The sequence below is a fragment of the Acartia tonsa genome, chromosome 15 (assembly GCF_053477335.1).
Source record: "Acartia tonsa isolate MP-2025a chromosome 15, ASM5347733v1, whole genome shotgun sequence".
In the NCBI taxonomy this organism is placed as follows: domain Eukaryota; kingdom Metazoa; phylum Arthropoda; class Copepoda; order Calanoida; family Acartiidae; genus Acartia; species Acartia tonsa.
Window position 1 is genome coordinate 15,601,125 of NC_137274.1, and position 12,602 is coordinate 15,613,726.

At 32.7% G+C, this 12,602-nt stretch overlaps 1 protein-coding gene and 1 long non-coding RNA gene across 2 annotated transcripts; both read left to right on the forward strand.

Moving 5' to 3' along the window:
• Nucleotides 1-2,287: 2,287 nt before the first annotated feature.
• LOC145306939 (uncharacterized) lies at nt 2,288-5,838 on the forward strand. Its single transcript, XM_080149278.1, has 4 exons — nt 2,288-2,315; nt 3,001-3,496; nt 4,304-4,375; nt 5,771-5,838. Exons 2-4 carry the CDS (start codon nt 3,184-3,186, stop codon nt 5,836-5,838), a joined length of 453 nt encoding a protein of 150 aa, XP_080005404.1. The 5' UTR covers nt 2,288-2,315; nt 3,001-3,183.
• A 784-nt stretch (nt 5,839-6,622) lies between these two features.
• LOC145307452 (uncharacterized) lies at nt 6,623-11,127 on the forward strand. Its single transcript, XR_013875474.1, has 3 exons — nt 6,623-6,692; nt 9,955-10,028; nt 11,076-11,127. It is a non-coding gene; the product is annotated as an uncharacterized LOC145307452 (long non-coding RNA).
• The last annotated feature ends 1,475 nt before the right edge of the window (nt 11,128-12,602 follow it).

Consider the following 12,602-nt stretch of genomic DNA (forward strand, 5'->3'; position numbering starts at 1 on the left):
CAGTCAGACATATAGACAGATGAAAAGACAGAAATTCATACAGTCAGGCATACAGACAGACATACATACCGACATACATACAGACAGACAGACTTACAAACAGACAAACAAATTCAACGTACATATATACAGACATACAGACAGACAGACATATAGAAAGACATACTTACATACATACAGACAGACATACAGACAGACATACAAGCAGACAGACACCATGCTTATAGACAGACAAGCAGAGAGACAGACATATATTCAGACAGACTGACATACAGACAGACAAACACACAAACATACATGCATACATACAGACAGACAAACATTTTATTATTGAAACAGCCATATATTTAATCTCTAAACATTTAGCGAAGAAAAATTGAATATTTCAAATAGGAGGAAATTAACACGTCAAAAAAAGGTTTTATATTCATTATTTAATACCTATATTTACAACAACTTTTACTACACAGAAACTGTAAATTTTTAACATCAACAAAACGGCTTAATTTATTATGTTATTATTTCAATTGGATTGGGCCCTGTGGTTCATACGAGAAATGTCAAAAATCATTGATATACTTGTCCTATCTATTTTAAACTAGGCAAGACAATTCCTAAAATAGTTAGGTACAATATATAAAGTGCATCATCTGTAATAGGGGACATTAGACTGTAAATATAAATAACACTGGAACCTTATATTTTTTTTATATGCTCAAATACTTTGGGTATTTGTATTGAGTTTTGATTAAAAGTGTCTACACAAGGCATAATTTAGTTATTGTCATTGGGGATTTACATTGTCTTATCATTCAAGATCAATGTTCATATTGCAAGAAATGGATATATAACACAAAGGTTGTTAAAGATGGAGATGATAAATTAAAACGACAAAATTCTACACCACAAAGGAAAACACAATTATTTACCTGAATGATTCTCCTGGTAATTAGGAATATTTTTGTCCATCTGTCCGATATTATTCTGTCTGCAAAAATATTTCGATATTACATAATCTCCCCCAAAATAGTTATAATTATATCCTGAACCTTCAAGAATCTTCTTTGCAAAGGGAAACTATATTGGTCCAGCGATTCACTTAATTCATAATGTTGGAATCTAAAGTTATTAAGTTATCATGTTGGAATATAAAGTTATTATGTTATCATGTTGGAATATAAAGTTATTATGTTATCATGTTGGAATATAAAGTTATTATGTTATCATGTTGGAATATAAAGTTATTAAGTTATCATGTTGGAATCTAAAGTTATTAAGTTATCATGTTAGAATCTAAAGTTATTAAGTTATCATGTTGGAATATAAAGTTATTAAGTTATCATGTTGGACTATAAAGTAATACAGTCTTTTTATCCTTATATCAAAGTAACCGGATGTCTATGAGTTTTTCTGTGTGCCTGTTTGTACCGCTTAACTTATACAGTTACTTTACATTTTGGGGGAGGGTACCCCCAGGGAAATATGCCCCCACCCTTCGGCATCTTGGTGCTAACAAATCTAGTTTTAATCTTATAATTGTACATTTTACATCTGCTGAAAGTTGTTTTTAATACGATGCGAGAAATAAATATTATATATTTGTGTTTAAAACAGTTTTTCAAATCCCGTCTGCTTGCTAGATTCAGGAAAGGACGTTTTATTTCTGTATCCCTTTAAACAAGGATCTAAGGGATAAGACAATGGCTGATAAATTAAGGTATATCCACCAATGATGAAATACAAACATTACCCTTCTTTACAAAACAATTATTGTTTGAAACGTTTGAACACTAAATGAACCAACCAATCAAACTTTATTAAAAAGTCCCCAAAGTTTGTAAGAAAACGTTATGATAAGACTTCAAGGACCAGTGTAATAAACAGCTCATGTCCCCTCCCTCCATGATCCAATCATCGTTAATTAGAGGCCTCTAGAAGCGTCGGGGGGAGGGGGGGGCTTCATTTTACTGTGAACCTTATTGGTCCAGTGGTTATCAAGATCTTAAGCCACATACATTCAAAAACACCTAAAAAAATGGAAAATATGCTTCCAGATTTTATACTCTGTTAAAAACTTAATAAATTAGGGGGTGAGGGAAGGGGACCCCCAAGTTTTTTAACTGATGTATGTAAAATAATAAATAGGTTTGAGGTGGGTAATTTAATGTATGTTTAAATCTTTTTAGGGGGATGAAATGAGGGGTATTAAAGTTTGAGGGGGTGTACACCCCTGGATCTATAGGGTAAAGGGGGTATATGATATAACGTCCTTTATAATTATAGAAAGTGAACTTGAATCTGATCTAAAAGGAGATGTAAGTGAAAATATATAATAACTAGATGTAAAAATCTCTTTGCAACGTTTTTTTTTCTCTCACAACTTAGGTTCTTTCCAGTTCCATTGGACTGTAAATTATACTGGTACCCAAAATAACAACACTGTCTATCATTAGTTGGCTAAAGCACTTTGAGCACTTGATTGGTTTGTTCAAACAACCAGTGTCCAAACTTTTCAACAAATCATCTTTTGGGGTGTTATTTTGTAATATCAATGGGTTCTTAAAACGATTTCAATCTTATTTCAAGTTTGGGGTTTAGAGTTTTAAATAAAAAAAAAAATTCTACTGCTGCTATGTCAGATGGGAGTTCCCCAATCTTAGCTTATATAATTACCAGATGTTTGGGCTTCCTGACAAAGATCCAAACAAGGGGGGGGGGGGTAGTTTTTTATTTGTTAATCATTTAGGTATGCCTAGCCGCGTAGGGTTAGGACACTGTAAATAGAGGCCTAGGAAGTTTTTTTTGGGAGGGGGGGGGGGTTTGCGGGGGAGAGTTATCAGTTCAAAACCTGCATTTTGTTTTTGATTGCACAACATTTGTCCAGAACTCTTGTCCATTTTTATTATTGGATCAATAGCCAGGATTAGGCAATGCAGAAAGTTTTGCCTTTGGTAGCTGGAAGTTTTTATAGTCTTTTATCAAATCACTTACAATTTTAAGACAGAATTGAGAGGGAAAAAGCTTGAAAAAACAGGAATTACCAACAAATCCTTAGAAACTTCAGAGGATGCAACAGATGTTTCAATTTCAGTTGAAAAAATCCATGAAAACCACCAAAGCCTGCCAAACCAAACATTGAAAAAACAGCCAAACCATACATTGAAAAATACGCCAAACCAAACAATGAAAAGTGTGCCTTGTCATGTCATTAAAAGCACACAATTAAATTCAGAAAGCTTACTGACTAATAATATAAATCATAAAAATCTTCCAAATCAAGCTATAAACACAAATGGATCTTTGCAAAGCATGCCAAACCAAACAATGAAAGACCCGCCAAAACAGACAGTACAAAACCCGCCAAACCAAACGATGAAAAGCCCGCCAAAATCAAAGGCTTCACCGCGACTTTTTCTGTCCCGTCACGCCACGCCCTCGGTTAAGAATTGGGGGAAAGGAATGATGTGGGTAGCAAAGAGGAGGAGACACAAGCAGGGTAAGGGGACGAAGCTACTCTATAATTCTATATGTAAGTCCGTCTTTCTGTCCATCTGTCTTTCTGTCCGTCTGTCTTTCTGTCCGTCTGTCTTTCTGTCCGTCTGTCTTTCTGTCCATCTGTCTTTCTGTCCATCTGCCTTCTGTCCGTCTGTCTTTCTGTCCGTCTGTCTTTCTGTCCGTCTGTCTTTCTGTCCGTCTGTCTTTCTGTTCGTCTGTCTTTCTGTCTGTCTGTCTTTCTGTCCGTCTGTCTTTCTGTCCGTCTGTCTTTCTGTCCGTCTATCCGTCTACCCTATATTTATAATACAAAGTAGAACGATGTCTGTCCGTCTGTCTGTCAGAAACAAAACAAACAGACTTTCAGATATATATATATATATATATGTATAGACAGAAAGACAGACAGACAGACAGAAAGACCGAAAGACAGACAGACAGACAGAAAGACAGACAGACAGACAGACAGACAGAAAGACATTCAGAAAGACATACAGAAAGACAGACGATATACAAACATACATACAGACAGACAGACAGACATATATATGAACAGACACAAATACCGACATACAAGCAAACATGCACACAGACATAAATACAGACAGACAGACGACATACAAACATACAGACAGACAGACAGACAGACATACATATGAACAGACACAAATACCGACATACAAGCATACATGCACACAGACATAAATACAGACAGACAGACAACATACAAACATACAGACAGACGACATACAAACATACAGACGGACAGACATACATATAGGCATACATACATTAAATAAAAAATATTAAGATAATGCTGAGAATGAGACTGATGTAGTGGAGGAAAGAAGGGCAAGTAACAGACCAAGGTTTTCTATAGAAGGTTAGAAATTGATTTAAAACAAGGATGACAACATACATAAAAGTAAAGCTCTGGAATGGTAGGGCAATGAACTGAATAGGCAGAATATCAATGTACAAGACTAAAAACCCTGCAGGGGGTACAATTTTCTAACACTTCCTTCTTATTATTAAGTCTATTAAACTGTTTTTAACCTATTTTTGAATGGGGGGTCAAAAATATACTAGGACACCTATAGAATCAGACTGCAGAGCCCAAATTTGAATTAAGTCCCCAATAAACTTTTTTTGGGAGATTTAAAAATTAATTTTTACTGTTGCTGTGGTCATTTTTACCAGATTAAAAGGTCTTTTTTTACTTCGTGTAATATTGTAACTTAGTGAACAATTTTATATAATTCACTTTATACTGATAAAATAAAAAAAAAACATTACTCTGTTCAATGGAAATAATTTTTTTCTAAAACAATAAATTTCATTGAAAAATCTGACATAATACAATAAAAACATAATGCTGAATTTAAACCAATAAGAAATCTTCTTTCATTTCAATTCTTTATAATTTTCGAAAAAGTGTTTTCATAAAGTGACTTATTTCAAACGTAGTTAAATAATTTTATTTAATAAAAATGAAAAGAATGAAAACCCTGCTCATAAAAGATACATACTTTTAAAGAATATTTAAAAAAAATAAGTTTGAATAATCTTATTTTATATCATATTTGTATATGTGACAAAAATAAATTTGTTGTATTGCATAAACATTTGTTGTCATCTTAATTTATTTAACCCTTTACAGCCAATTTTTATGTGTTTTAATGTATAATAGACATGAAACATTTTTATGTTAATTCATTGATATATTGTAAAGAATTAATTTTTAATCAGTATTGATAGATAAAATCAAAAGACCTAACTTTACTGTATACTAGCATACAATATTTACGAAGCAAGACACTCTAAAAGCTGAGTATTTTACCTACAAAGGAAAGAAACATCACGATTCAGTAAAAATTATTTAATCCATAGTAAAAAATAAACTTTAAAATCCTAATAAAAATTGATGTGGGCAATGTTTCTTATTTTTGGCTTTGCAGTATGATTCTACAGGTGTCAAAGTACATTTTTGATATACCTTTCAAAAATAGGTTAAAACAGTTTAAAAGGATTCAAAATGCAAGGACATTTATTTTTTTAACTTTTATTTGATACATCTTAATTGGAACTGATGATCTATTTTAATAGTGAAACAATTGTATTCCATCAATAAAAATGTTCAAGAAATAAACTGTGTTTATATATAATTTATAATAATGACTAAACAAAATTGTAAGTAAATTTGTTGGATCAAATCCTAAAAGAAAATCCTGATTTTTCCATCTGTCTAAGAGATCTAAATGAACATAATTTTCTTAAGGTTTGCGGGAGGTGAGACGTATGAATATGGTTTGGAGACAAGAGCACAAGGGAAACATTATTTATTGACACAACACAGGAGCAACACATAATTTGCTCATATAGGGACAGTTGTGTTTACCACTAGGGTTGGGCCGGATATCCGGCCATTTTCAATATCTGGCTGGATACCGGATATTGAAACAATCTGGATATCTGATATCCAGCTGTTTTCAAATGCTAGGTATGCAGATGGACACCGGATATCTAGTATAAGAAATCAGCCGGATATATGGTATTCATTATCCTACCAAAAAAGTATCCGGCCCAACCCTATTTATCACACCAAGTTAAAACAATTCTAGATTTTTATTTTAATTTCATTTATCAGCCAAATGTAAATAATATAAACAACTAGATTGGTTGGTTTATTAAGTTGAGTGTCCAAACATTTCAACCGCTAATTGTTAAAGGGCTAGTTGCTTGAAGTGCATTTCAGAAAAATTATTTCAAGCATAAGTTACAAGTATACCATCAAACATATGTAATTTTGTTTTATAATGAATAGCAAACAATTAGACATCACTAAATTAGTCATCATAAAGTTTTTGTGAAAATAAGCCAGCTATATAATTGCATATATCACAAGAATAAGATTTTCAAGTTTACTAAATTCAAGTTTAAAAGCATTTGTTGCAACTACACATTTAATGGATAATATAGTAAGATCCTTTCTATTTAAAACTAGGAGTTTAAAACACAACTTGATTATTCAAAATTAAGATCAGATGTAATAATTGGTAGAATTCTCTCTGTTAGAACTCTTAATATTATGATAAAATTTGTTTGTACTGTAAATAATATTTTTTGGATGATCAGGCCTTCATAACTCTTAGTGTGGTTCTTGGAGCTTTTCTTATCTGCTGGCTTCCATTCTTTACCTGGTAAGCATTTATTAGAAGAGGTTGTTATTATAGTAACAACTAGCGGCTACTCCCATAAGTCCTCTAGGGGCTCTTAAGGGGGGAGTTTAATTTGATAACCCATTTTTTATTCTAGATTCAAAAAGAAAAAGTAAAAAAAAATGTTTTTTTTTTTTTTGGGGGGGGGGGGGGGGAAGCCTCCCCCAAACCCCATTTATTATTTTAGTTTTAAACTAATAATTTTTTTTTGAGGTGGGGAATTTTTTTTCTAGGGGCGATTTCTCTTGGGAGGGTAGTGGTGCCTTACAAAAACCTAAATACCAATTCTATGCCTAGGTACGAAATACTAAATCTATGCCTAGGAACCTAACATCAACTATATACCTAGGTAACTAACAACTACTCCATGCCTAGGTACCTGACAACAACTATATGTTCCCTAGGTACATAATATCAACTAGGTACATGTCTAGGTACCTTACAATAACTATATGCTTAGGTAACTTATAACAACTTTATGTTGCATCGTACATAACAACTCCATACCTTAACATCAACTATATGTTGCATAGGTACATAGGAACACATTCATACATAAGTAACTAACAACTACTCTTTACCTAGGTACCTAACAACAACTATATGCCTAGGTGCCTTACAACAACTGTATGCCTAGTTATCTTACAACAACTATGTGCCTAGGTACCTAACAACAACTGTATGCCTAGTTATCTTACAAAAACTATGTGCCTAGGTACCTTACAACAACTATATACTTAGGTACCTAACAACAAATATATGCCTAGGAACCTAACATCAATTATATGTTGCCTACGTACATAAATCTCCATACCTAGGTAACTAAAAACTACTCTTTGCCTAGGTACCTGGCACATTATTTACGAAAAAAACATTTTTCTGCATGAGGTCTCAGATTTTGATAAAAACTTCCAGTCCCCTTCATTTGGTCATAAAACTAAGGGCTGGGTGATTTTTAACCTTTTTAATCCATTTAAAGTCCGATTTTTCGCGCATTTTCTCACTGTGGTGTTTTCACAATGAAAAAAAGGCATTTTTTCATGATTTTCAAGTTTAAAATTTTTACATTAATTTTCAACTTACAGACATGTTTTATATATCAAATTAATCACCCAGATGGGTACAATATAGAATTTGTCTTTAAAATCACAAAAATCATGAATTACAGGGTGTCCCAAGAAAAATGTCATAACAGGTTTTTTAAACTTTTGACACTGTCAGGAAACGAAGTTTGCCCATTTCTTGCCTTGAGAGTGAATATCATCCATTTTACAACACATATGAAGTAAATTTGGCGTGGTAACTCCAAATTTGGACACCTGAGAAATTTTTGAAACACCCTGTAAAAGTGATTTTTCCGTCTGTAGAGCTAAAAATTGGTCCAAATTGATTATTTTTTTCAAAGTAGCATACAAAGTATCTAAGTATGTTAGGCCATAGTGTTTTCTGACCAGATTACAATTTCTATATTTTTTGGACACCCTGTATTTTCAAAAAAATGAGAAATTTTTTTTTGTTTTTTTAAATTTTTTTTTCTTTTTTTAAGTTACCTAAAACTGTCATATAGATACAGATTTTGACTAATAACAATAATATTTGCCTATTTTACAAATTTACACACTTTTGGGACACCCTGTGCATGTTTTTAAAAAATGGTGGTTTTTGCCCCTTTTGGGGGGGAAGGAGTCGTTTTAGGGCCAGAGACTATTTCTTCATTTTTGTACAACTTTTCAGGGCACATAATTTGTTATTTATACATTAACCTCCTCCGGCGAACCGTTTTGCCGTTATTCACCGCCAAAGGCGGAATTTTGACCTTTTTTACCGTTCTCGAGGTTTTAACGGGCATTTTTGGTAAGAAGGCGTTGATTTATCAAAATCACTCTAAAATACTTTTATTTAGGCTATTTTATTTACTAAATTTCATGTGAAATAAAAATTTTTGTATATCCAACCCATTTTTGTCAAAAGGAATTTTAAATGGACGTGATTTATGTTTCTTTTATTACTAATGTTATATCAATTATTAATATTATATTCACTTCATTCACTTGTTTTAACAATTGAAATCCATCTTTACGAAAAACGGTTAGATGCACAAAAATTTTTACTTCACATGAAATTTAGTAAATAAAATAGCCTAAATAAAAGTATTTCAGAGTGATTTTGATAAATCAACGCCTTCTTACCAAAAATGCCCGTTAAAACCTCGAGAACGGTGAAAAAGGTCAAAATTCCGCCTTTGGCGGTGAATAATGGCAAAACGGTTCGCCAGAGGAGGTTGATGTATAAATAACAAATTATGTGCCTTGAAAAGTTGTACAAAAATGAAGAAATAGTCTCTGGCCCTAAAACGACTCCTTCCCCCCAAAAAGGGGCAAAAACCACCATTTTTTAAAAACATGCACAGGGTGTCCCAAAAGTGTGTAAATTTGTAAAATAGGCAAATATTATTGTTATTAGTCAAAATCTGTATCTATATGACAGTTTTAGGTAACTTAAAAAAAAACAAAAAAAATTAAAAAAAACAAAAAAAAATTTCTCATTTTTTTGAAAATACAGGGTGTCCAAAAAATATAAAAATTGTAATCTGGTCAGAAAACACTATGGCCTAACATACTTAGATACTTTGTATGCTACTTTGAAAAAAATAATCAATTTGGACCAATTTTTAGCTCTACAGACGCAAAAATCACTTTTACAGGGTGTTTCAAAAATTTCTCAGGTGTCCAATTTTGGAGTTACCACGCCAAATTTACTTCATGTGTATTGTAAAATGGATGATATTCACTCTCAAGGCAAGAAATGGGCAAACTTCGTTTCCTGACAGTGTCAAAAGTTTAAAAAACCTGTTTTGACATTTTTCTTGAGACACCCTGTAATTCATGATTTTTGTGATTTTAAAGACAAATTCTATATTGTACCCATCTGGGTGATTAATTTGATATATAAAACATGTCTGTAAGTTGAAAATTAATGTAAAAATTTTAAACTTGAAAATCATGAAAAAATGCCTTTTTTTCATTGTGAAAACACCACAGTGAGAAAATGCGCGAAAAATCGGACTTTAAATGGATTAAAAAGGTTAAAAATCACCCAGCCCTTAGTTTTATGACCAAATGAAGGGGACTGGAAGTTTTTATCAAAATCTGAGACCTCATGCAGAAAAATGTTTTTTTCGTAAATAATGTGCCACCTAACAACAACTAAATACCTAGGTAACTAACAACTACTCTTTGCCTAGGTACCTAACAACAACTATATGTGGGGAGAAATGTCATGTGCCTGACCAAGTAGTTTCTGCTCTATTTTGGATAGGTAAGGCTAACTTAAAATTTTTCATACCTACTGGTTCATACCTACTGGTGCTATACTAGATGCTTTACCCATCCACCCCTATAAGATAGCTTAACACCTTTGCAGGATCATTAGATTTAAGGTCCAGCTGTTAACAAGATATTAGATTTACACAAACAGACTAATTATAGTTTTAGAAATGTTTAAAGTTATGTTTTCTCTCAAAAGAAAAAAACAAAATATGTGTAAATTTTGATTTCAGATTTTGTTGTTTATTTTTAAAAGCAAAACTTTTCTACATCTTAAGTTGATTTGTCTGTTAGTTATAATGGTCCCATTCATTTCAAACCTTGCACAAAGATTCCTGCAACAAATAGGTAATATGTGGAAAGTATATCACAATATTAAATACTACATTAACACTTTCTGATAAAAAAATACAGGTAGGAGGGAGAGGACATTGTACTACCAAATAAACCAAAAATTTTATAAAACATGTTTTCACATTCATTGCCTTAAAAACCTGATTATTTTGTACAAACTTTGAGTGTCCAAACTTTTCAACCAATAACCAAGGTTTGATTTTGTGATTGATAATAAGGGTTATATAAAGCATCAATTTTTATTCAATGTCTTATCCCTTAAGATCCCTGTAAAGAATATTGAGTCTTATCCATTAAGATTCGTGAAAAAATATTGAATCCTAATTTTCAACTGTCTAAATTTTGTCTAAAACAAATATTTTAGAATTTTAAATTTTAGGAATTGAGATATTAGTTATTTATCATAATTTTATAATATTAATTCGACCCCTGATGATCCTTCTTCAATTTTTGTTTTAAAAAGAAAAATAAATTTTTTTACATTTTGGTGGAATTTTCTGGTTTTTGGGGATGGTTGGGGGTGTCCCACCCCCAAGAAAATAGCCTAAAACCACCACAGGACCAGTAGGTATATTCCCTGAAGAGTAGAATCCGATCGGTTCAGTGGTAACTGAGATCTTAAGGGACGGACAGACAGACGGACAAACATCCTGCTACTTTTAATCTATCCATGTTTTGTTTCTAGGTTATTTCAACTCAACTCTGAACCCAGTTATCTATGCAATGACAAATCAGGAATCACAAAAAATCTTCCAAGTCCAAATATTTCTATCTAATTAACCTATGACCTACCAGCGGCTACGCCACTAGAGGCCTCTAGGGACAGTTGAGTGAAGGATGGAGGGGGGGGGGGGGTTGGGGTGAGTCGACACATTACTTCAATATTATTAAAAAAAAGCAACAAAAAATTCTATTGGGAGGTTGGAAGAATCCTTCCCTTAAATAATTGTAAACCTTTCCTGGACCCATGAAAATCTTCAATGTAAAGGAGAACCATGTCGGTTCAGTGATTAGAAAGATTTTAAGCTACAGACAAACATACTTCCTATTACTTTTATTTAAGAATAAGTGACGTAGCAGCAGTAGAAACTATTTTTAACGTGGTGTTAAGCTGAGATTCGAACTGTTCACCTTCCCGACGACAAGCGGATTTGCTTTTTGTTGAGCCATGGTTGCGGGTTATTTGTTAACTTACTAGATGGGCGGACGGACGGACGTACAAACTTGATAGGCATAAAAGGAAGATTATATGATTTTTAATTAACAGGATTTCAAACAAGCTTTTCTCAATATTCTGAATAGGATAACATGTAGAAGTAGAAGGTACAGTATGACAGGGAGGGGGGGGGGCTTGGCAGGGATCTAAAGGGATAAGATAATAACCGATAAATTGATGTACATCCCCTATGATGATACACACAATTACTTCTGTAGATCAAAATTAATGGTCGAAACGTTTGAACACTCAACTAAATGAATCAACCAATCAAAATTCACCAAAGTCTCCAAAGATGTTAATCAAACAAATAAGAAAATGTTATTATAAAACTTTGGGCACTGTGTAATAAAGAACCCATTGTTCTCTCTCTCTCTCTCTGAGAGGATACAGCAGACAGGAAGGGAGTGGACAATGGGCGGTTTATTACACTAGTCCCCAAAGTTTTATAATAACATTTTCTTATATAACATCTTTTGGGACTTTTATTGAATTTTGATTGGCTGAAGAAGTTGAGTGTCCAAATATTTCAACCACTAATTGTAATCTTCAGTAGGGGTAATTTTGTGTATCATTATTGGAGATGAACACAAAATTATTGGCTATTGTCTTATCCGTTTAGATAGATAGATGTATAATATATTATACATAGATATTGTGAGAGATACTTGCATACCCTGATAATATATTATACATGGATATTGTGAGAGATACTTGCATACCCTGATATATTATACATGGATATTGTGAGAGATACTTGCATACCCTGGTAATATATTACACCTGGATATTGTGAGAGATACTTGCATACCCTGATAATATATTATACATGGATATTGTGAGAGATTCTTGCATACCCTGATAATATATTATACATGGATATTGTGAGAGATTCTTGCATACCCTGATATATTATACATGGATATTGTGAGAGATTTTTGTATACCCTGATATATTATACATGGATATTGTGAGAGATTCTTGCATACCCTGATA